At 41.1% G+C, this 24,514-nt stretch overlaps 1 protein-coding gene across 1 annotated transcript in view; it reads right to left on the bottom strand.

Moving 5' to 3' along the window:
• NBEA (neurobeachin) overlaps nt 1-24,514 on the bottom strand; it is an 812,633-nt gene that overhangs the window by 623,623 nt on the left and 164,496 nt on the right. Inside the window, 3 exon segments of the mRNA XM_033948014.1 lie at nt 2,594-2,717; nt 11,864-11,945; nt 21,178-21,286. Of these exon segments, the coding sequence (XP_033803905.1) occupies nt 2,594-2,717; nt 11,864-11,945; nt 21,178-21,286 (315 nt within the window).

The raw sequence follows: 24,514 nt of genomic DNA, 5'->3' as shown, positions 1-24,514 counted from the left end.
GATTCTGCATCCCCAACCTTATATGTCGTGTCTGTCTGTCTGTCTGTCCAAATTAGATTGTAAGTTCTTCCGAGCAGGGACTGTCTATAAATGTCAAAATGTACAGCACTGCATACGCTTTTCAGTGCAATATAAGTGATAAGTAGTAGTAGTAATAAACACAATAAAAAAATGTAGGCCCCCTTTTATCAAACCGTGGTGCAGCTTTTTACCATAGAAATGTGTCAGGGCAGTACTCTTTTTGTCCTTACAATGAACTGCCCGATGTTTCTCCGGTTTCATTGGTGCGTCTCAATCTACTTCAGTGGCAACAGCTTTAGCAGTACATTACAACAGGGAGGGAGTCATGCTAGCAATGTCTTTTTCAGCGGGAACGACCACCATCTTGGCTCCTGCGTCAAGGCCTGAGCAACTTCTATGGTTCCCTCCCCCGGGGCTCTAACTCGGTGCTGCAGTGGGAGGGTAGTCGGCAGCCACCGATGCCGTGGGAGTCAAGGAGGCCGACAGAATTGGCAGGCAGAAAGAGATCTAGGCTCCTGACACTGGAACGCTGCCCCACACCATCACCACCGGCAGCAGCATTGACCATACGAGTCCTGCACACCGAAAGGGACGCAGCCATTCTGCTCAGGATCCAGCCCGCTCAACTGGAGGACCCTGTAGTGATCGAAGAGACCTCTTGGCGCTGTTCTCCTGTTCAACTGTTTGGACTCCTCCTGCCTCGGTGGAATCGCACAGTTGTCTCAAACGGCAGTATTTGTTGGCCTCCGATCTTGGGCATTGTCTCTCCATCAGGCAGCAGCGAGGGACCAGGCAGGCACACGAGGGAAGCGCTGGGATTTAAAACAGGTATTGGGGGGGTTGTGGTATTCGCTCCATAAGACGTACCCTTAGATCCACTCACTTTTTTGGGGGAAAAAATTGTGTCTTATGGAGCGAAAAATACAGCTGTCAGAGCTATATCATTTAAAGCAACCCCAGGCTATAATATAGATTAACAATTTTCAAACTAATACCTATAGCAGAGGGATGCCACTATATGGCCCCTTGGCAAGGCCAGCCTTGAGGAAGGCAAACAACATTGAGATCGGAGCAGAGAAAGGCTCCACCTTTTCTTTAATGCACCAGTTCTTAGACAACTCGTATGGGTACCTACTGAAATCTTTTTCTCCTTTGATGTGAATATTAATTTTGACTTGTTGTAAGACTATACAGTACATGTATTTGGTTAGACTTCTTAGGGTAAAGTCAGCCTGCATGTTTGTATAGTGATATGAAATACAGAAGGAAATGTATTTATTTATTTTACTCCAGTATAGCATGGCTCAGAGTTCAACTTTTTAGGGTTTCTATTTAATTTTTAACTGCATATTTGTTTTTAATTTAAGATCTCTTATTCTGTTCTAGATGAGGTTCAATCCATCTTCAGCATGTGTATACCATTCCCGCATAGGGATTTGTGGCAGTTTTCCAGCAGAAAATGTATTCATGATCTAGCACCAATTGTAATATTATGACCTCTATTTTAAAAGTATTTCTGTTCTGAAAAAACAAAATTTGCATATGTAAATTGTATACAGTAAACACTGTGAACTGAAAAAAAACCCCACCAAAATGGTTTTTGTACTATCTTCCCCAGAACTCGGCTGATTCTTCTGAAATTTAGTGCATTGTGTCCTGAATGAAGTTGATGTAAAATGTAAATATTTCCCACCAGAACCACAATACTATCTTGGGAAAATGAATTGTTGCTATTGGATATGTACAGAAACACTACTTTGTAAAGATGAACTGTTGCTATGGAATATCAGGGGGATGGGAGAGAGCAGATTCTCATATCAAATTTATACAACATACTTTTGCTAATTTCAAAATTTTTATATATTTTTTCTTTTCTAAATTATCTTTTATTCTTTTGGAAAGGGGGTGATAAGTTTATATAAATATATGAGTATTCCAACAAGAATATCTCCAAATGTTTCAATGATTACACTTCCCCCTCTGTATTCGCAGGGGTTAGAGGCAGAGCCGGCCCGCAAGTATGGAAAAACCGTGAATAATATTCGAGCTGGTTCTACCCTTATCCCCGGCTTCCCCCGGTTATTTTTAGCCCTGTAAGCCCCTTCTTAAGCCTTACTTGGCGGTCTAGCGGGTTTTCAGGCAGGAGCGATCTTCCCATGCTCCTGCCCCGTGCAGATCGCTCACAGGAAATGGCTGCCTTGAGCTCCCATAGTCTTTCAAGCCATTTCCTGTGAGTGATCTGCACAGAGCAGGAGCGTGGGAAGATCGCTCCTGCCTGAAAACCCGCTAGACCAGCAGGTAAGGCTTATGGGGAGGCTTACAGGGCTAAAAAAAAGCCCCAAAAATTAAAATGTATTTTTGGTCAAAAATTGCGAATAACCGAAACTGTAGATACGGAATTCACGAATACAGAGAGGGAAGTGTATATATTTCATAAGTTTTTCAGAATAGAGAAATATAAAAGTACTTTAGTATAGGGGATAGACACTAAAACATGTCTTTTTCAGTACCAGAAGGAAAAAAATTAGAAAAAAGTTGAACTACAAGTTCTGTAGTATTATCGCTCACCTACCGTCTGTTTTCTCGGCTATTGCTGAAAAGCTTGATCATATCAGATAAAAACAAGCGACGGACTTCCATCAGTTCTGCACTTGGAGTGGAATTCTTTAAAAGAGTTGCTACAACTTTAAGAATCACTTGAAAAAAATGAAAAGCACGTTTTCAAAACAGTTTCATAAAAACCATTAAAAAACTCAACAAGCTGTGTTCTTCAGATACACAACACAATGAACATTTTATTATAAAATTAAATATTTTGTTACATTAATAAGATCTTAATCTGTAACCTTCTAATTACAGATCAGTTACTAGTATATGGTAACAAAAAAAACCCTGAAAAATACATTGACCCTGATTCTATAAATGACGCCTAATTTCTAGGTGCCAGTCTGCGCGATTGTCAATCAACCGCTAGGCATCCTTTATAGAGCCACACTTAGCGGAACCTAGGCAGACTTAGGCATCATTAGACATTGTTGAGGTAGGCACCGGTATATTATTCAAGGTTTTTCCTGGCCTAATTTACCGATGCCTAAATTGCACACCCAGTTATGCCTAAGTTTACCACTCCTATTCTCCACCCCTAATCATGCCTACTTTTCAGGAAGGTATCAGCGGGCGCCTGGACTTAGGCATCGCTAGGTGTCATGCTGATATTCGCGCACATGAATTGGTAATTAAAAATTGTTTTAATCAGTTTTTAATGGTGCAGTCAATTACTACATTTAACCAATTACAAAACCATTGAGTTATGTGCAAAAACGAGATTAGGTTCTTACCTTGCTAATACCTTTTCTAGTAGATTGGTGTGTCATTGTGGACAGAAGGGTAATATCTCCATGCTTGCAAGCCATGCAGAAGGAATCCACTCCAGATTTTGAATCTCTCCTCCTTCACTAGAAGGCTCTGCTGCCCCCTTCAGTTTGTACCAAAGCATACGATAACCCTATATAGAACACATGAAGAAAGGGTATGGGGAAATTTGTCGAACCATAACTTTGTTCTACTCTGAAATCAAAACAAACATGTTCAACATTGCCACTGAACAATCAAAACAGTGAAACAACCATGCCAAACAGAAATATTTATGGAGCTCAAGAATTACCCTACTGTGTTATAACAAATAAATGATTCGTCATACCCTTAAGGTCTAACTGAAATTCAAATTTCAGTTTGGACTCAAACTTTCTGATTGAGACTGTAGGCAGGTGCAGGAGATAACTGATAGGGTGGGGCTCCAGAATGACACACCTAATTACTAGAAAAGATATAGCAAGGTAAAAATCTAATCTCTTTTTTAGTGCAATAGATTTGTCATTCTGTATAGGTGGGGCATACAAAAGAGTCCCAGAAATCTAGGGCTGGACCACTGCACCAGCTCTAACACGGAGGACTCAAAAGTAGAGTCCTCCCTTGCTGCTACATCCACTCTGAAAAACTTGGAAAATGTATGTAGAGTGGACCAAGTTGTTGCCCTACAAATCTCCTCAAGGGAGACTACCCAAGCTTCCGCCCACAAAAGTCAGACTACTAGTTCAATGTGCCTTTATTTCCACAGGCAATATATGCTGACGAAATGGCCCTATGGATCCATCTGATCTGAAGACTGTGGCCTTGGAAGCTTGTGTCATGTCTAGCTTGACTAGTGAGCACAAAAATATGATCAGATAGCCTGAACTCGTTGGTGACCTCAAGGTATCAGAGAAGCACTCTTCTCACATCCAACTTTTTCAGAACACGGTCCTTCTTCTTAGAACCTGTGGACTGAAACGTTGGCAATCTGACCACTTGATTGACATAGAACAGGAGTGCCCAAAAGGTTGATCGTGTTGCCTTCGCATTCTACCTGCTTCTCCATGGACAACATTTGCTTTCCCGACGAGGTAAACAGAAGCGTCTCCAATCATTTAAGCCTTTCTTGGGCACAAGGAAGTATATGGAATATTTGCCTGAGTCTGAATCTTCAAGCGGCATAAACTCTATGGCCTGAATATCTAATAGCCTCTGAACTATAGTTGTGACTTTGCTTGCTTTCTCTGGTTGCCCCGCGAGGGAGTCCACAAACCAGTCCTTTAGTGGCTGGGCAAATTTGAGCTTCTAATTGCTCTGAATGATTGCCAGCACCCAGCAATCTGATGAGATCTGTGGCCGGGCCTCTGCATACTCTGAAAGCCATCCCCCTATCTTTATGGGACTGCTCATGACCTGATGTCATTGTGCTTTCTTGGAGGTTGCAGTGGAATGAGAACTTGAGGCTTAGCTTCATATGGGACCCAAGAATCTTTGGCTCCCTGGAAGGATCTCTGAGAGGAGGCTCCACCTGAGTAGTTATAAGCGCCTGGAGCCACAAAAATTATACCTCCCAGGGCCTCTAGAGCAGGGGTAGGGAACACCGGTCCTCGAGAGCCGTATTCCAGTCGGGTTTTCAGGATTTCCCCAATGAATATGCATTGAAAACAGTGCATGTAAATAGATCTCATGCATATTCATTGGGGAAATCCTGAAAACCTGACTGGAATACGGCTCTCGAGGACCGGAATTCCTTACCCCTGATCTAGAGGCTCGCAGTTAGCCGTCAGGTAGAGATTTCGGCCGACGATCTGGCACACTGGTCATGAGATCATCCAGTCCATTGAAAGGAAGTCTGGAGAGGATAGACTTGAAGGCGGAATCTCCAGCCCATTGCCTGATCCAGAGCATTCTGTCAAGCCAAGACTTTGCTCATGATTCTGATGTCATAGAGAGCATCAGCTACGTAGTCCACTCCAGCTAATAGGAGCAGGGGAAAAGGCTCACTGTAAATCAGCTCAAGCCCCCACAACTTGGTATGACAGCTGCCTGTCACAAAGGAAGCTGCTGCTGCCTTGTTTCCAAGGCTAGCGCTTCAAATTGTCTTTTTAGAATCACATCCACTCTGAAATCTTGCATATCCTTTAATATCATGCCTCCGTCACTTGGTAGGGACGTGAGTTTGGTTACCTGCACTATCAAGGAATCTTGGGCTGAGAGAACAGCTACTGATGCAGCTGAGCCTTTGTCTTGGCTACTTTAAGGGTCCCTTTAGGAGTATCTCAATGCTCCGTGACTAATACATTGATGACAGGATGCCAGGGAAATAAAGAAGACTGGGCTCTCACTCTGCTCATTATAGAGCAGGGAGCAGAGAGAACATGCTGGGAGTTCGTTTAACTCCTGCAAATAGTCTGCAATAAGTTCAACCAGAGCTGAGGGTCTGAACAGCTAGAGAATCATACAGTCATTCCTTGATCAAGGGTCACCACTATATTTTGTGCACTCCTGACAGTACCCTGGGATGTATACCATCCGGTCCAGGTGATTTATCACTTTCTAACTTGTCGATTTGGCTTAGTACATCTTCCAGATTCACAGAGATTTCTTTCAGTTCCTCCGCATCATCACCCTTGAAAACCATTTCTAGTTAAGGAAGATCTTTTACATTTTCTTCCGTAAAGACTGAAGCAAAGAATTCATTTAGTCTCTCCGCTATGGCCTTATTCTCCCTTTTGATCCTTGATCATCCAACGGTCCCACAGATTCCCTCACAGGTTTTCTGCTTCTAATGTACCTAAAAAAATTGTTATGAGTTTTTGCCTCTTTTGCAAGTTTCTCAGCTTTCTTTATCAATGCTTTGCATGTAACTTGCCAATGCTTGTGTGTCTTCTTATTTTTTTCATTCGGATCCTTTTTCCATTCTTTAAAGGATTTTTTTTTTTTTTTTTGGCTGTAATAGCCTCTTTCACTTCACCTTGTAACCACACCGGCTCTCGTTTCCTCATTTTTCCACCTTTGCTGATACGTGGAATACATCTGGTCTGGGCTTCCATGATGATATTTTTAAATAACATCCATGCCTGTTTTACAATCCTAACCTTTGCAACTGATCCTTTTAGCTTAACCATTTTCCTCATTTTATCATAGTCACCCTTTTGAAAATTAAATGTCTCTACAGTAGATTTTTGTGACATCACTCACAGTCTCAGCTCAAATTTGATCACGTTATGATCACTGTTTCCCAGCAGACCCAACACAGTTAACTCCTGTACTATGCCTTGCATTCCACTAAGGACCAAATCTAAAATAGCTCCTCCTCTTGTCAATTCCAGGACCAGTTCCAAGAAGCAGTCATTTATGGCGTCTAGAAATTTTACCTCCCTAGTACTCCCAGATGTAACATTTAACCAGCCAATGCTTTCACCATCAACTTTTCTACCTGTTTGGCCCCTCATTCCCTCTGTTCTTAGTGTAAGTCAAGTCATATTATGTTAAGTTAATCATTGTTCGTTCCCCCATTTTATCTTTGTAAAACGCTTAGAATATGATAACCATTTAATCAAAATTTTTAATAAACTTGGAATCACATACAATCACACCCAAGTCTCGCTCTTCTGTCATGCACATAAGTTCTTCACCCCCTAAACTATACCCTTCCTTTTTTGCAGCCCAAATACATGACCTTCGATTCTTAGCATTGAATTTTAGCTGCCAAATTTCAGACCATTCTTCAAGCTTTGCCAGGTCTTTCTTCATGTTATTCACACCATCCTGGGTGTCTGTTGCAGATTTTGGTATCAATGCCCAAGAACAGAAACTTGAGGCATACCACTGGTAACATCCCTTTCCTCAGAGCGATCTTCATTAACCACTACCCTCTTTTGTCTTCCACTCAATCAGTTCTTGACCCAGCCTGTCACTTTGGGACCCATCCCGAGGGCACTCAGTTTATTTATTAGACGTCTGTGTAGAATACTGTGAAAAGCTTTGCTAAAATCTAAATACACACACATCTAGTGCACTCCCTCTATCTAATTCTCTGGTCAGAGTCAAAGAAATTGATAAGATTTGTCTAATGAGACCTACTTCTAGCGAATCCATGTTGCCTCAGATCCTGTAATCCACAGGATTCCAGAAACTTCACCATTCTCTGTTTTAAAAGCATTTCCATTAATTTGCTTACCACAGAAGTCAGACTTACCGGCCTGTAATTCACTACTTCTTCCTTACTTTCACTTTTGTGGAAAGGGTCCACATCCGGACTTCTCCAGTCTTCCGATACCACTCCCGACTATAGAGACTCATTGAAAAGGTCAGTCAGCGGAGCCACCAGAACTTCCCTAAGTTCCTTCAGCACCCTCGGATGTACACCACCTGGCCCCATCGCTTTGTCTACTTTTATTTTAGCTAACTCCTCATGAACACAACCCTCTGAAAATCGATCAGGGTCTACTACTCCTCATCCCTATTCATGTTTGTCTTCTGTGGTTCCGCTCCCAGCGCTTCAGCCGTGAACACAGAACAGAAATATTTGTTAAGCAATTCAGCCTTTTCTTTATAAGCTTCTACATATTTCTACTCTTCACCTTTGAGTCTCACAATAACACTTTTGCACTTCTTCCTATCACTAATATTTCTAAAAAATGTCTTGTCTCCCCGTTCTACCATTTCAGCTATTTTTTTTTCCATTCGCATCTTTGCTTTCCTGACTTCACGACCAGCCTCTCTTAACTTTTCCAGATATTTTTGCCTGTTTTCCTCTTTCTGTGATCTTTTGTAGTTTATGAAAGCTAACCTCATTCCTTACCTTCTCAGCTACTTTTGAGAACCAAAGTGGTCTTCTTTTCCTCTTACTTTTACTTACTTGCCTCTCAAAAAGGTTTGTCACTCTTACAATTACTCCTTTCGGTTTTGCCCACTGCACTTTTACTCCATCCAGACGTTCCCAACCAGACAATTCCTTGACATAATTCTTCATCTGAGCAAAGTTGGTCTTTTTAAAATCTAGAACCTTTGCTTTTGAATGAGCCCTCTCTATACCCATCTTAAGATTTAACCGTACCATGCAGTGATCACTGAATGCCAGTTGATCATCCACTGTAACATCAAACTCTTTCCCCGTTTGTAAGCACTAAGTCCAGTATGACCCCTTCCCACATGGTAACATTACCAACTGCTGGAACGGTTCTCCTTGTAGAGAATCCAAGAACTACCTACCTCTAGAATGCCCTGCTAAAAGGAAAACCTCAATCAACATCCAGCATATTAAAATCACCTATTAGTAAAATTTCCTCTTTTTTAGATATATTCTGAATGTCTACTATTAAATCTCTGTACACTTCTTCCGTTTGTGAAGGAGGCCTGTATATCACACTAATGTAAATATATTCACCATTCCCTCTTTCCAAATTGATCCACAGTGTCTCTTCCTTGCCCTGTAGATCCTGCAATTGTGTGGCTTTAATATGATCTTTAACATATAACGCTACTCCCCCCTCCTTTTCTTCCTACCCTATCTTTCCTGAAAAGATGATAGCCCAGTATAACTACAACCCAGTCATGGTTCTCCGTGAATCACATCTCCATGATCACCACTATATTCAACTCATCTTCTTCCATCACAGCTTCTATATCCAGAATCTTGTTTCCCATACTTCAAGCATTAGTATATACTGCTTTCCAGACATCGCCCCCTTTTCCCATCCGTGTAGAGGTATACAGTGATTTACTTACCTGAGGGCTTATACTCACCTGGGGGCTTTGATCACTCTGTCCCATAATTTCTAATTTAAAGCCCTATTCAGTAGATTAGCCAGCCTACTGCCAAAGACAATTCTTCCTTCCTTGATAGATGCACACCATCCCTACTTAGCAGACCTCGGAAAATTATCCCATGGTCCAGGTAGCCAAAATGCTCTCGACAACACCATCCACGTAGTCACACATTCATCTCCAGGATGCGAGCTTCTCTGTCCTGACCTTTACCCTCGACAGGGAGGATGGACAAGAATCCCACCTGTGCACCTATCTGCTTCACCTTCTCTCTCAGAGTCACAAAGTCGCTTTTGATACACTGGCAGGGGTACCTGGCAGTATCGTTGGTGCCAAACTGGATGAACAGCATCGGATAATAGTCATCAGGCTTGATGAGTCTCGGCAAGCTGTCTGTAACATCTTGAATGTTGGCACCAAGCAGACAGCATACCTCTCGTAACATCATGCCTGGTCTGCAGATGGACCCTTTTGTACCCCTCAGAAGGCAATCGCCAACTACCACTACCTTACGCCTCCTAGTGGTCACAGATCCACTAATTTATGTGATTTCAAGCTTTGGTTCTTCCTCTCCTTGGGATGTGCTCATCTCCACCACTTCAGAGACAGCATACTGGTTCTTTAGTTCAAGGGCGGGGGGAGTGATAATCTGAGTCCAGCTGTTTTCTCTCAGCACAGCCTCTTCTTCCCCACTGCTGGAAATCTTTGACGTCTCATGAACTATTTCATCAATGTACCTCTCATTCTCAGTCTTGCCACCTCGTCTCACAGTTCCTTTACTTCCTTCATGAGAGTCAAGCAGAAGACAGCTTGCACATGGAACCAGTCCCTCTGCCTGGGCAACATTTTCTGTCTGCACAGAGACAGAAGTTGTAACCTGACCAGCAGCTTTGGTGATACGTGTTTCCCAGCCATACTGTGGTGCAGAAGTACTTAAACTTTGAAGAATAAAGAAAGGGCAGAAGAAAAATACCAAAGTAATGCCTGTTCCTGTTTGGCTGATCAGCCTATAAATCAAAAAGCTCTTCCATAGTGTGGGTGAGAGGGAATTAAAACACCACCAGAGCCTCAAGCCTCAATAGCTATTTGTGCCCTAATCTGAAATTATGCTCTGAAATGCAACCTAAAACACTAATCTAGGCTAAAACACAGTTTTGTATTAAACACTAACAGAGACTCTAAAGGATTTTGCTGAGCTAAAAAATAGAACTAGAGTGCTCCCCCGCAAATTCACAGTCCGCAGTCCCGGTCATTCATGGTATTTTCCAACCATGAATGACCGGGCAGGAGAGGCAGCCGGAGCGCTGGCTTTGACACACTGATCCCGATTGGTGAGGCCCAACTTTTGTACAGGAAGAGGTGGTCGGAGCATACCGCGAGTGATTTCCTTCACTTGACGGCGCTCCGGCTGCCCTCTCCTGTCTCCCCTGCTAAAAAATGTATTTGCGGTTTTTCAACATTCGCGGGGGTTCCTGGAACGGAACCCCTGCAAATATCGGGGGAGTACTGTACACCGATATAATCTACTAAGACTCAAGTATTTCAATTTTCTCCTCCATCTTTAACATTCAACTTTCTTCCATGTTACTTCCTCCTCAAATTTTATCTAGTTTCACATCTTTTCCCTTCCATTCATGAGTAACCATTCCTCCTCCTTTCTCTCCTTTCCATGGGCGCCATCTCCTCCTGTCTCTCTTCTCTCTTTATACCCTCCTCTCTCTGAGAACCATCTTCTCCCATTTCTCTTCCTTTCCCTTCCACATGCTACTACTACTTATTTCTATAGTGTTGCCAGACATATGCAGTACTGTACATTAAATATGTATGAAAATCCCTGCTTAATAGAGATTACAATCTAATCAAAATAGACAAATGGGACAATTAGGGGTTAGTGAATTTCTCGAAGATGGAATGATAAAAAAGACATTGGTAAGACTTAGGAGTTAAAAGCAACCTCACACAGAACCCCACTTGAGAAAGGCCCTATCTCCCATCTTTCCTCCTCTCTATGGGCACAATCTCCAGCCATTTCTCTTGTCTTCCCCTTACCTCCATTGGCACCATTTCACTTGTCAGATGGAATCCCACTTATGCTTTGGTCCAAGTCTAACCTTCCCCTTTTCCTCCCATGGCACTGGTATTTTTTTCTCCTATGCCCACTGCCACACACTCCGATAGCTCTCTCCTGCTGCCTGCTACCCTGCATTCTCCATATTTGTATTCTCCCGTCCCCTCTAGGCCCTCTGAACTTGCCTTTTCAGATGGCAGCACTAAGCATAAAGTGCTTATCTCTCACCGGAGCCCTCTTATTCTATTGTCCTGCCCAAAGGAAATAGGAAGTTTCATCAGAGGAGGCAGGATGCTAGAGAGGGAGGGCTCTGGTGAAAGAGAAGCATCATAGGCTTAGCGCTGTCATCTATACAGGCAAGTTCAGAGGGCTACCAGAGGGAGGGGGAAGGAGAATGGAATTAACACAGTAAAATTATTAATTCAAGTTAAAATTTTAATGCATTAAAAATGTGTTAAATGTGCAGCCCAACACATTATCAATTCTTAGCTTTTTCCCTTAATTATAGGAAAAATCATTAAGCAGAAATTCAATCTAAACAAATACAAGCTTATTCCAATTGTAGTATATGCAAAAGTAATGACCTTCAGCTAAGCATTATGTATGACTTTTAAAAATTGAAGAAATTAAAATAGATTTTAAACTTCTTACTTGGATTCTGAATTTTCACTGTAGAATCTGGTTCTGCATGTGGTTTATGCACAACTTGTGTGCATACCTGCTCTGTCAAAATCTAAATAAACAAAACAAAACTTGATAGTCAGATACAGTTTTCCTATGTAAATCTATTCACAGACTGGAAAGGAGGCTGACGGGAACAAATTTTCTGGAAGGTAGAACAGATATACTCTTTGAAAATTACATTACATTACATTAGTGACTTTTATTCTGCCATTACCTTGCGGTTCAAGGCGGATTACATAAGAGGTTATCTGGACATTTCCAGAAGAGTTACAGAGTTACAGAGCGGGTTACTTTGGGGGATTGAAATGCTTCCTGCAGAGTTAGTTTGTCTTGATGGATTTCTTGAATAGCAGAGTTTTTATTTCTTTTCTGAAAGTTTTGTAGTCTGGTGTCGTGATCAGTAGATTGGAGAGTTGGTGGTTTAGTTTGCTGCCTGTGTGACCAGTAGGCCATCGTACATTTTTTGCATTTGACGTCTCTGATTGGAGGGTGTATGAATGGTGTCTGGGTTCTCCTTTGCCTGGTTGTGGTAGTTTGGATAAGGCGGTTGTTCAAGTAGGCTGGGCTGTCTCCATTTATGGCTTTAAGTAGTAGTCAGTAGAATTTGAATAGTATTCTTGCTTGTATTCTTGCTGGTCTACATTTCAAATAGATGTGGCCACTGAGCTGATCGTGGCAAGGGAATCTCCTTACCACGATCAGTTTAGCAGTCGCAGCAGGCATATCTGTAGAGCATATATCTGTAGAGCAAACAAATCTAGTTCCACCATCTGGCATAGGCGTATTTTAATTCTTTAAATAGCATAACTAATGAAATTTTAGAACAAATCCCTTACATTATGAATGAGATAGAACAATGGACAATCAACTTTAAATTGAAATTAAATACAGAAAAGACAACATTTTTCCTAGCAAGTCCAAAGGATAAAAAATAACTAGAACATTGCTTCACTTGAATGGTCATGACTACCCAATTTCCAAATCTATAAAAATATTAGGAGTCACATTATACTCTCATTTATCCATGGTAGAATATACAAATTTATTGGTGATAAAGTGCTTTTTTGCACTATGGAAACTAAAGACCATCAAAAAATACTTTGATCCTCTATCTTTTAGATTATTGGTGCAGGCACTGGTTCTATCTATGTTGGATTATTGCAATATTGTTAATATGGGTGCACTTAAAAACATTTTGAAAAAATTTAGAATAGTACAGAACACGGCTGTCCGTCTGATATTTGGGCTGAAGAAAAGTGATCATGTTAGTCCCTACTATAGACTGTTGCACTGGTTGCCGGTGGAGGCACGAGTAATATTTAAGTTCTCTTATATATGCTTTAAGTTGATTTAGGGATTGGCCCCTACCTATCTTTTGTCTCATTTCGTGCTATACAGCCCTACGAGGATAACCAGAAATTATAATTTATTTGCCTATCCAAAAATTACTGGTTGTAGATACAGGTCTTTTCTGGATAGGACTTTTTCATTTCAAGCAAGTAAACAGCAGTCCTGGTTAGGTAATTACATCAGTGGAGCCAGGCTATCTTACGGCGCATTTCAGAAAGAAATTAAGACTATACTGTTTCATAAATTCATTTTATTATAGAAGTTATATTAATAACAATAATTCTACTCTGACTACTCTTAGGAAATTGTTGCACTCTTGCTAATTTGTATTTTGGTACTTCACTGATTGTCCAGCTCTCTTCAGTGTAAAATGCCCAGAAATCGTCTGATTGTGGTGGTATAGAAGAATTATGTTATGTTATGTTCCAATAGAGATGGAATAGAAAACTTTGAAAAAGATTTCATTGGAACATGCTTTGTTCTTTCCGGTGAGTTAGGGATAGTGGTTGTCAAGGACGGTGCCAGAGAAATACGCACTTGATGAATTTTGTTTTGAAAATAATCCACTAAAACCTGTGCTTTGGGAGTTAAATCATTAGCCGATTTAGTATTACCTTGGTTTGTAAGAAACCTTAACTATTGCATAAAAGGCCGAGGAACTATTAGCTGCAGCAATCTTTTTTCCATAGTATTTCTTTTTTCCTTCTTGAGCCATATTTTTGTAAGTCAAAGCATTATCCTTAAACAGATTAAGTAGTGTAGAGGTACGATGACATCTCCAGCATTTCTCCAGGGAGCGCAGTTGATGACTAAGAAATCAGGAGTCATCCATGGTGTTTTCTTTTTGCCAGTTGACGGTGTTTGATGTTGCAGGGGTGCAACATTTTCCATGAGCTTGAACATTGCTTCTGTCCAATGTTCTGCTTGATCCTCTACTGAAAGAGAAGAAAATGAATCCAGCTGGATGGTGATATTATCTAGGAATTTTGCAGGAGTGATCTTACTTAAGTCTCTATAGAGATAATATCTGGATGAGCTTTTGGTAGGGTTGGAAGGTAGGTACATTTTGAACGAGATCAAAGAATGATCTGTGCACAGAAAGGGGGAGATGACTGGAAGCTTAAATTGCAAAAAGGAGTTAGGAATGAAAATCATGTCAAGTATGTGGCCTGCCAGATGGGTGGGGCCTGATAGCAGCGGGGTTAATGCAAGGTTAGAAGTGAGGGTAAGCAGGTCAACTGTATGGATATTGTTGGATTGTTGGAGTCATCAAAATGGATGTTAAAGTCACCCAAAAGGAAGGAGTTTTCAACAGAGATGCAAAACTCAAAGATGAGAGATTGGAGAAGTAGGAGAGAATCCTTGGTTGTTGTCTTATTAATTTACTTCCCACTGCCTCTGAGGCCTGAACCCGAGACCAAAAATAGACTGGACAATATAAAAACACAAAACATTATATTTGGGAGCTATCAGAAAAGATTACAGAATCTTTCCCAGAAGCTATCAAAACCCTGGAGAAACTCTCCAGGAGATTTTAAGAAAAAAAAAATTCTACACTCTCAACATCTGGGCTGTGAGGGCCAGATACTGAAGGCTGGGATAGAGAAGAGATCTCTTGTTCTGCGTGATAAGAATTGGAAAATAGTCCAATCTCCATGGTTCTTCAGATGATAACTCCAAAAGAGGAGGCAATCAAATCTGCCTAGGCTAGTATGGGCGATCAGGATCATGATGAAATATGCATACAGAAGACCTACCCCCTGAAAAAGGTATCTGACACTAGCCTGTCTTGTGACCTTAATTTTAACAATAGTATTAAGTAGGATTTGGAAGGAGGGTATAACCTAATCTGTGTGAGACACCCCTTGCCTGGAATAACTGAAGAAAAACACCAACGTAGATAAAATAGAAGATGAAGCAGCAAGATAAATGCTTTAAGGTTACAGTAAACAGAATATTGCTTGGTTTAATATTACTGGCAAGATTTTACTTAAACAGATGTTTGTCCCAGCTGCTACATCCTATAGATTGGGTAATGGATGGGTCCCAGTGATAAAACAGAAGAAGTTACAAACCATTCAAAAGTGGGAACAGCCGTAAAGCAAAAAGCAAACTCAAAATTTAAAAATGTGTGACGTATTGTTGGTCAGTATTGAGGGGAACCATGGCCATTCAAACAAACCAAAATATATAAATCATAAATAAACAGTGGAGAAAAACAGACCTCAATACAGTACTACGACTCCTAGGCCTACAAGGTACCCAAAGGAGTCTGTATCATCACTAGTTTATTAAAAAAAAACAAAAAAAAAAACTCCACTACATAAATATTTAAATCATGTACACCAATATTTTTATATATAACTCTAATTTTTTATCTTCAGTGTGTGTTTGATGAATTCCAGGGTTCCATACCAATAAACTACAGAGGAAAAGAGGAAGTGCCATGTTTGCTAACCTAAGAGCTGGAACAGGAAACACATCATTGGACCTTAAGAAAACATGCTGTTTTAAGATGATGATTGCAGATAGTCTAGATGTAACCACCTAAATTGCTTATAGAGGCAAAACTAATTGTGCATGATTAACTAAATCCTTTTTAGATGACTAATTTTAGGGAAAATTACTGACAGCAAATCATATGACCAATGAGACAAATATGGATTTAATAGCAAAATTCAGTCATATGCAATTTATGATTGGATCTTAATGGAGTAATTGTATTGTGACTGGAAAATGTACTAACTTATGTATGAATAATAATAAATGGATTGATGTCATAAAGTTATTAAAATGGCTGCAGCCTATGGCTCAGAGAGAGTTGCTTGGCTGGATGCTACCTAATTGAGTAGCTCCAAAAGACTCTCCATAGTTTATATTTTAAATTTCAATTTGTGTCTGGCTGTTATTCTTTGGCTTCCCTCAGAAAAGGAAGAAAAGGGCTGAGCAGGTAATCTGTCCAAGTAGGCGTTCAGAGCAAACTACCTGAGCCTGGAGCAGTACTGAGGGACTTTGTGATTGTGAGGAGAAGCAAAGAGATCCATCAAGCAAGTTCCAAGCTCTCAGAAAATTTCCTAGGCAATGCCTATTTTTCAGTGCCACTCATGTGGCTGTATGTTCCTGCTCAGTCTGTCAATCAGGCTGTTGGATTTTCCCACCAGGTATGTGGATCTGAGAACCATACCATTCTGAACAGTCCAATTCCACATCCTGACAACTTCCTGAAACAGAAGAAAAGATCCCCTTGCTTGTTGGTATAGCACACTGCAAACTGATTGTCTGTTTGAATTAGTATAATCTGGCTGAGCAGCCAATCTCTGAAATTCGTTATACTGTTTCAGATCGCCCAAAGCTCTCTCTTTCTACTGAGTTGACCAAGAAACTTGAGAATAAAATTCATCTAGATGAGTTCCCCAGCCTAGGTTGGATGCATATGTAATCAGCATGTTTCAGTGGTAAGAAATTTGGAATGAGAGTCCCACAGTTAAATCAGGCCAAAATGTCCACCAGAGAAGAGATCTGTACCAACTCTGGGGTCACTAGCATGACATCTGCTCGGTTCCCAAAAGCTTGAGACCACTCGGAAGCTAGAGTTCACTGGGCAGTTCCCATATGTACACATACTAAGGGTGTAACATGCACAATGGAGGCCATATGGCCCAGCAACCTCAACATCTGCTGAACTGTAACCCGATGGTAGGTACAAAACTGAGTGGCAAGGGTTATGAGTGTGTCTGCTGAAGCCACAGGGAGAAATGCTTGTGCCTGCACCGATTCTAGTAGGGCTCCCATGAATTGCTATCATTGGACTGGGGTCAGACGGGACTTGGAATAGTTTAAAATAAACCCTAGTAGCTCTAATAGAGAATAGTTCTCTGCACTGACTCTTGAGCACCTTTCTTCAATGTGCTCTTTACTAGCCAATCGTACAGGTAGGGAAACACATGGACTCCCAGTCTGCATAGCGACACTATGACTACCGCTAGATATCTGATAAATAACTTGGATGCTGATATGAGGCCAAAGGGCAGAACGTAGCACTGGACATGAAGTGATTCTACCAGAAATCTGAGATACTTCCTGTGACCTGGAAGTATTGGGATATTTGTATAGGCATCCTTTAAGTCCACAAAACATAGTTAATCTTGTTCAAGAATCATAGGAAGCAGGGAACCCAGGGAAACATCTTGAACTTTTCTTTCACCAAATATCTGTCCAGGGCCCTTACATCTAGGATAGGAAGCATCCCCCTTATCTTCTTTGGTAAAAAGAAGTACCTGGAATAGAATCCCTATCCTTCCTCCCCTGGTGGTACAAGACTGCACTGGCCTTTAGAAGGGTGAGAGTTCCTCTACTAGTACTTCCCTGTTGTGAGGGCTGAGCAAAATTACTCTTGGTGGGGTGCAATTTAGTGGTCTTTATTGCCAATGAAGAGTGTAACTAAGACAAACTACTTAACATAAGAACATAAGAATTGCCGCTGCTGGGTCAGACCAGTGGTCCATCGTGCCCAGCAGTCCGCTCACACGGCAGCCCTTAGGTTAAAGACCAGTGCCCTAACTGATACTAGCCTTGCCTGCATACGTTCTGACTCAGCAGGAACTTGTCTAACTTGTCTTGAATCTCTGGAGAGTGTTTACCCCTATAGCAACCTCCGGAAGAGCGTTTCAGTTTTCTACCACTCTCTGGGTGAAGAAGAACTTCCTTACGTTTGTACAAAATCTATCCCCATTTAACTTTAGAGAGTGCCCTCTAGTTCTTTCTGCCTTGGAGAGGGTGAACAATCTGTCTTTATCTACTAAGTCTATTCCCTTCATTATCTTGAATGTTTCGATCATGTCCCCTCTCAGTCTCCTCTTTTCAAGGAAGAAGAGGCCCAGTTTCTCTAATCTCTCCTCCAGCCCCTTAACCATTTTAGTTGTTGTTCTCTGGACCCTTTCAAGTAGCACTGTGTCCTTCATGTATGGCGACCAGTGCTGGATGCAGCATTCCAGGTGAGGGTGTACCATGGCCTGGTACAGCAGCATGATAACCTTCTCCGATCTGTTCGTGATCCCCTTCTTAATCATTCCTAGCATTCTGTTCGCCCTTTTCACCGTTGCTGCGCATTGCGCAGACTGCTTCATCGACTTGTCGACCAGTACTCCCAAGTCTCTTTCCTGGGGGGTCTCTTCAAGTACCACACCAGACATCATGTATTCGTGTATAAGGTTTTTGTTACCGACATGCCATCACCTTACACTTATCCACATTAAACCTCTTTTGCCATGTCACGGCCCATTTCTCAAGTGTGTTTATGTCACGTTGCAGGTCCTTGCAATCCTCCTGCGGCTTCACTACTCTGAATAACTTCGTTATCGTCTGCAAATTTAATCACCTCACTCGTCATACCAATTTCCAGGTCGTTTATAAATATGTTGAAGAGTACAGGTCCAAGCACCGAGCCCTGCAGCACTCCACTCGTGACACTTTTCCAGTCCAAGTATTGTCCATTTACTCCAACTCTCTGTTTCCTATCTGCCAACCAGTTTTTAATCTACGTGAGTACATCACCCCCGATTCCATGACTCGCAATTTTTTTTGAAGTAGTCATTCATGCGGACCCTTGTCGAACGCCTTCTAAAAATCCAGATATACAATGGCGACCGGGTCACCCTTGTCTATCTGCCTGTTTACTCCCTCAAAGAAGTGAAGCAAGTTCGTCAAGCACAATCTTCCTTTGCTGAAGCCTTGCTGGCTGGTCCTCATCAGATCGTGTCCGTCAAGGTGATCAATGATGCGGCCCTTTAGCATAGCCTCTACCATCTTTCCCGGTACTGAGTTCAGACTCACTGGTCTGTAGTTTCCCGGATCTCCCCTCAAACCTTTCTCGACAGATTGGCTTTTAGTTGAAACAGTTCAGCTATAGCCCCTTTCAGTTCCTTTATTACCCTCAGTTGGATGCCATCCGGTCCCGGGGATTTATCATTTTTAAGCCTATGAATCTGCCTGCAGTGTGCGACTGTCATCCCTGTCAGTTTCCCGTCTTCGTTTCCTGCATATAGCCTGTCGGCTTCCAGTATGTTGTGTATGTCCTCTTCGGTAAGTACAGATGCAAAAAATATGTTCAGTATGTCAGCGATGGCTTTGTCCTCCTTTAGGACTCCCTTTATTCCATGGTCATCCAATGGCCCCATCATTTCCTTCGCGAGTCGTTTCCCCTTAATATATCGAAGGAATGGTTTAAAGTTTTTTGCCTCCTTGGCTATTTTTTCCTCATAGTCTCTTTTGGCCCTCTTATCGCCTTATGATACCAGCTTTGATGTTGTTTGTGTTTTTTCCAGTTTTCGTCCGTTTCTGATCTTTTCCATTCCTTAAACGATGTCTTCTTGTCTCTGATCGCTTCCTTCACTGCTACAGTGAGCCACGCCGGTTCCTTGTTCTTTTTCCTCTTGGATCCCTTGTTGATAAGTGGTATATATAGATTTTGCGCCTCGGTAACTGTGTCCTTAAAAAGGGACCATGTTTGCTCTAGCATTTTTACAGTGCTCATCCTCTTCTTAATCTTCTTCCCCATCATGAGTCTCATCCCTTCGTAATTCAATTTTCGGAAGTTCAGTTCCATGGCCGTCGTTCTGGATTGATGTTTCGCCCCCTTGTCCAGGTTGAAGCGGATCATATTGTGATCACTGCTTCCCAGTGACCTTCTACTTCTACACCTTGCACCGGCCCTCGTAGCCATTTAAAATTAAGTCCAGAATCGCATTTCCTTTCGTATTTTCCTTGACAAGTTGTTCCAGGAAGCAATCACCTACAGCATCCAGGTCTCCTTACCATAGACGGAGGTGCCTAGGTTCCAGTCTATCCCCGGATAATTGAAGTCACCCACATTTAAACTTATAAAACTCACTGGTCAGAGGTTATAAGGGAACATCTTTCCTGAGAAAAAAAAACTCATCTTCTTTCCTACTGGAAGGTCATCTGGTACAGTTACTTTGGTTGTGGGAATGCTCTGCTGGAACCAGTCAAAAATTTGTACCTGTTTTGATTGGGGAGCCAGTTGGGCCTTTTGTGCAAGCTGCTAAGGTGAATGAGCACACTGGGGTTGAACTGGCTGATTGGGGTGAGCAGGAGCAGAAGGAGTGAACCTATGTTTATGATAGTAGGATACTCACTTCAACTTGCCCAAAACCTCCTGAAAGAGAGGGGTGCAGAAGGCATTCGTTGGGTGAGAGTGTCGATGATATCAGGGAAGAAAGTAAGAATTCTAACATTGATGTTGTTATCCACCTGGAAACAAATGACCTGGCTAACAATATCACACTTTCAGCACAGTAAGCTTTTGAGATGGGGGAGGGGTTAAAACCTTTTGTAAAAACTGAAGCTTTTTTGAGAGTCCTACCCACTTATGGAAAGGAAGAAGAAAGATTACAAAATATTAAGATCATCAAGTCTGGTGTCATCAAGAAGGCTTTAGGTACATAGGAGGATGGGGGTAATACATGGAAAAACAAGACTAAGTTGCAAAGCTAAGTGCCACACGGCAAATGCTCCAACACCCATTCAATTCCTATAAGTGTTAAGAGCATCTACCGTGTTGGCCCACACTGTCAGACTTAGTAAAAGGGGGGTATTTTTGTCAAGCATGCACATAAGAATATAAATGTTAATGTTAAATTCAATATGTTCCAATCTAAAAGATCATGTGAAGGAGGTATGAATTGTTCCTCTAAGCACTGTAAATTAACATAAGATAAAATTTTCATCCACATAAACTGACCAAAAAAAAGCACAAAGAAAGGTTATAATTTCAATCATGTTGGCTCAGAATAAAAATGGTCAGAATGGCTTTAATTCAAACCTGCTGATTTAATGTAGATACAGGTTTTACAAATCAAATGGTTAGCAGTAATTCATACTCTGAGTAAAAAGTTATTTAAAAGATTTGATACCTCGTAAAGAGTGTTATATGTTGTTATGGTCAAGGTGTTTGTATGGAGCATTAGCCTCTCTCCAAGAAGTGTAAATAGACTGTGGGTGTGCATGATTTCAACCTTACGCCTGTAGAAAATTAAACAAAAAAAAGAATACAGAGAGTATTTAATCAATGCATCCAACGTAAATGATTTAACTATTATCTTAACAAATGATGTGTATACTTAGCAAGATTATACAATGATGCAATTCTTTTGCAGTATATAGTTGAAGCAACAGCCACATATTAATAAATGCAGATACATTTTCAAAATCACTAAGAAAGCAAAGTTATTCATATGTATCAACTGTTCTCAGAGGACAGCAGGACACAATGTAAGGGTTCAAGCCCCTGCCACCATATCAGAGTTGACTAAGTATACCTGTGGGATACTTGAAGGAGGTCAACAATCCTGCAGTACCTTATGATTTACATTAAAGAGACAATTCTAAGATTGGTGTTATAATGAGAAACATGCCCAGGCATGCTTGTCTGAACAAGACCAGTGCCCTGGTATCAGCTGATGCAACACAACCTCAAGACTGAACCAGACTCATCAGAATTAAAGTCACAAGACTAGATGGAGCCCTGAATTTCAAAAATTGCCAATAAGACAAAAAGACTGTGGAGCTATAAGTCTGTGAATGCCACTTGAATGATGTCAAAGACATTCCTGTAGTTTCTCCAGCCTATTGTCTTCTAAAATGTTATTAAAACATCTTGCATTACTGTCACAGAAGATTACTGACACAAAAGATGAACATTTTTAGTAGGAAAGGACCTGGCCTTTCCTGCTCTTAGCTTCTAGACTCATCTGACCTCTTGCCAACTCATGAACACCTGCGCCTTTGGAGCCAGCACTGCCTTAGAGAAGAACAACTCTGTTTCTTCAGATATCTCCAAGTTGTATAGTTAAACTTTGCAATTACCTGGGTATGACTGACTAAGCATTAGCCTATAGGATAAAGAGTGTGTCAAGTGCTGTATATTTTATTAGTAATGTAATGTTTTAATATTAATCACTTGTTTGTCAGTTTTAAAATGAATAAATAATTTTTTTTTTTTTAAAGAGTGTGTTTGTACCAGTTAATTTCTGATGTGTGAATTTTATTTCCAAAGAAACCTTTATTTTGAACATTTTTTATGCAAGCAATTTACACTTAGTCACTGATTCTAAATATTTCTATCATCTTTATTTTGCCTGTCCTTTATGATTTAAAATAGCAAATAGTTATTATAATATTGTAAATATATTTATTATTCATTTTATAGATACAGTAAAACCTTGGATTGCAAGTAACTTGGTATGCAAGTGTTTTGCAAGACAAGCAACACATTTTATTAAATTTTAACTTAAGCAAGGTCTTGCAATACGAGTACATAGAATATTTTGTATTAAAGATTTTGGCTTGTGGAGTTTCCATTATTTCTTATGGGGAAATTTGCTTTAATATTCGAGTGTTTTGGATGACAAGCATGTTTTCGGAACGAATTATGCTCGCAAACCAAGGTTTTACTATACATGTTTTTAAGGTACATCAGAACTTAAATAAAGGAGTGAGATCTCAAGTGGATGAATGTTTTCACATAAAGATAATTTCAGAGGGGATGCAAGGTAGTTAAATCTTGTGGTATAAGGATACACAAATACTTGATCTCATCCTCTGCCCAGATCAAAGGAAAATTGCCTAACCAAGTATGTTTCACAAAAACCTGTAGTAGTAGTGCCCTAGATTTATGCAGATTTAAAGTGAGTCCCAAATAGAAGCTGTACTCAGCAAGTGCACTGAGCAAATGAGATAGTGAGACTGGTGGCTCAGCTAGGGTAAGCAGCACATCATCAGAATATGCCAGGACGTTCAGAGTCCATGAACCCAATGGCAGCCCCAAGATGTCCATATCCCACTGAATAATATGTAAGAAGGGTTCCAAATAAAATACAAACAAAAGGGGTGATAGGGGACATCCCTGAAATGTTCCACATTGGATAGGGGACAATGGGGTCCGAATCCCATTGACCAGGTTATTTGCTGTTGGGTTTGTGTATAAAAGTTGCACAGCTGAATAAAACCATCCCCCCAACCCCACAAATATCAAAGACGTAAACAAAAATTCACAATTCACATTACCAAACACCATTTTGGCATCAAGACTGACTAGCATACCTGGGATTTGGTCACTTTGATCCAACAACATGGCTACCATGCTTCCCCACAAAATAAACAGGGTCTTATATTAATTTGTGCTCCAAAAAACACACTAGGGCTTATTTGGAGGGGAATGTCTTTTTTTCCCCCATTTACATACAATCATCTCTCCCTTCCTCTCCTCCAACCTCCAATTCTTCCTCTTTCCTTTCTCTCTCCCCCCCCCCCATGCAGCATCTTTCCTCGCCTCTCACCTATCCCCTTGTGCAGCAGCTCCAAGGCCTCCAAAAAGAGCAGCAGTGCTACTGATCGGGTCTTCCCTCTGCAGCGTCTTTCTATCCCTCCCTATCCATCCCCCTGTGCAGTGGAACACCCACTGACCCTCCCACTATGAGCCTGACATACCTCCAATCCCGAAGCTTACAAAACAGCAGAGGCGGCAGCAGCTCTGAACGGGCTGCTTCGCGGCCTTCCCTGCCGGAGCCTTCTCTCTGCCGCGTCACTCAGTGAGACAGCAGAGTTGACGGCATCATCAGAGAGAAGGCCCTAGCGGGGAGGCTGCGAAGCAGCCCGTTCAGAGCTGATGCCTGTCACCGCTGTTTTTGGAGGCTTCAGAGTTGGAGATATGTCAGGCTCATGGTGGGAGGGCTCTGTTAAAAGCCGGCCAGCTTTTAACAGAACACAGGGTTTATTTAGAGCTTTCACATTATAATTAATTGAATGAATTGATTTCAATGCTGTACCACTACCATAATCTGCCTCCAAACTCGAGTCTCTTCTGTTTTAATCAGATAAGTAATGAAAGTATTTTACAACATCATATTATATTATATTTATTGTTTTTGGAAGGCAGAAAGAGGGACATTGTAGTGCAATGATGGTCCCTCATTACAACCAGCGCTGGTACATTTGATGGTACTACTGCACTTTATGATATTTTAAGAGCACTTTAAAAGCACTTTGTGCATTTTATTTAGTATTTTTGTAGTTTTATTTATTTATTTAAATTAAGTTATTGAAGCAAACTTGTGGAAATAGTTTTTCTGATTACTTATTTTAAATGTCAATGCAGAGAGTGAATCAAAGTACACACCACAAAGACAATAGGAAAAAAAAGCACCAGGCTGGAACTGGGTAACTTTACAGTTTTAGAATGGGAAGACAAAC

The sequence above is a fragment of the Geotrypetes seraphini genome, chromosome 6 (assembly GCF_902459505.1).
Source record: "Geotrypetes seraphini chromosome 6, aGeoSer1.1, whole genome shotgun sequence".
In the NCBI taxonomy this organism is placed as follows: domain Eukaryota; kingdom Metazoa; phylum Chordata; class Amphibia; order Gymnophiona; family Dermophiidae; genus Geotrypetes; species Geotrypetes seraphini.
The sequence above is the reverse complement of the archived record's forward strand: the minus strand, read 5'-3'. Positions and strand labels throughout refer to the sequence as shown.